Source organism: Penaeus monodon, chromosome 30 (assembly GCF_015228065.2).
Source record: "Penaeus monodon isolate SGIC_2016 chromosome 30, NSTDA_Pmon_1, whole genome shotgun sequence".
Taxonomy (NCBI): Eukaryota; Metazoa; Arthropoda; class Malacostraca; order Decapoda; family Penaeidae; genus Penaeus; species Penaeus monodon.
The window spans coordinates 34,083,310-34,084,141 of NC_051415.1; the positions used below are offsets into that span (position 1 = coordinate 34,083,310).

The 832-nt window shown below is 68.4% G+C and overlaps 1 protein-coding gene across 1 annotated transcript in view; it reads right to left on the reverse strand.

Moving 5' to 3' along the window:
* LOC119592743 (secreted frizzled-related protein 5-like) overlaps positions 1-832 on the reverse strand; it is a gene marked incomplete in the record, with an annotated part of 72,305 nt that continues 71,473 nt past the window's right edge. The window contains 1 exon segment of the mRNA XM_037941677.1: positions 1-740. Coding sequence (XP_037797605.1) covers positions 162-740 — 579 coding nt within the window.

Sequence of the window (832 nt, forward strand, 5' to 3'; positions counted from 1 at the left end):
TTCATAATCAAAGGTTGTCACTGGGTTTACTGGCCGTCGGGTCGATTTTTTCCCTCCCTCTCTGTCTGAATCTCTATTTTTCTCCCTCTCTTTGTTTCCGCTTCTGCCCCCTCCTTCGTCCGCCGCCCGCTCCCCCCAGGGCTCCCCCTCAGGGCTCCCCCTCAGGGCTCCGCGGTCGCCTCCGCCTCCTCGCCGCTCCGGTCCTTCTTGCGTCTGTCTCTCCTCGTCGCCTTGTTCCGCTGCCGCCGGCCGCGCTTCCTGCCGCGGCGCTTGCCTCCGGGGCCCTCGGCGTCTCCGGCCTCCTCTCCGTCGGCGTCGTCCTGCTCCTCCGCGTCGTTGTTCTGCGTCGGGGGGTCGATGGAGGGCGGCGTGTGGCCCTCCAGCTCGTTCTCCTGCAGGAAGCGCAGGCTCTGGTCGCTCTCCAGCACGGGCGACGGCGGGGGGGACGGCGGAGGGGGCGTGGCCATGGCGAGGGTGGGGTAGGAGGCGGGCGAGGGGAGGGCCGGCCCCATGGCGCCGTCCGCGCCCTCGGGGGCAGAGGAGGGCGGCGGGCGGGGCACGCGCCCCCTCTTGCGCCCTCGACGGCCCTTGGGCTTCCTGCGGCCCTTCTTGGGCCTCTTGGGGCGCGGGCTCCGCTGGGGCGGCTCCTGGCTCAGCGTCGGGATGTCGAGGCCGCCGTTGATGAACTGCGGGTCCGAGCAGTCGAGGCCGCGGAACTTCTTCAGGGCCATGCGGAGGGGCTGCGGGGAATGAACTCGTGGTTATTTATTTAATAATGATACTGCATGATCTGTGGTCGTGGCTGTATGGTTCCTCTCATCCCTTTCCTGCG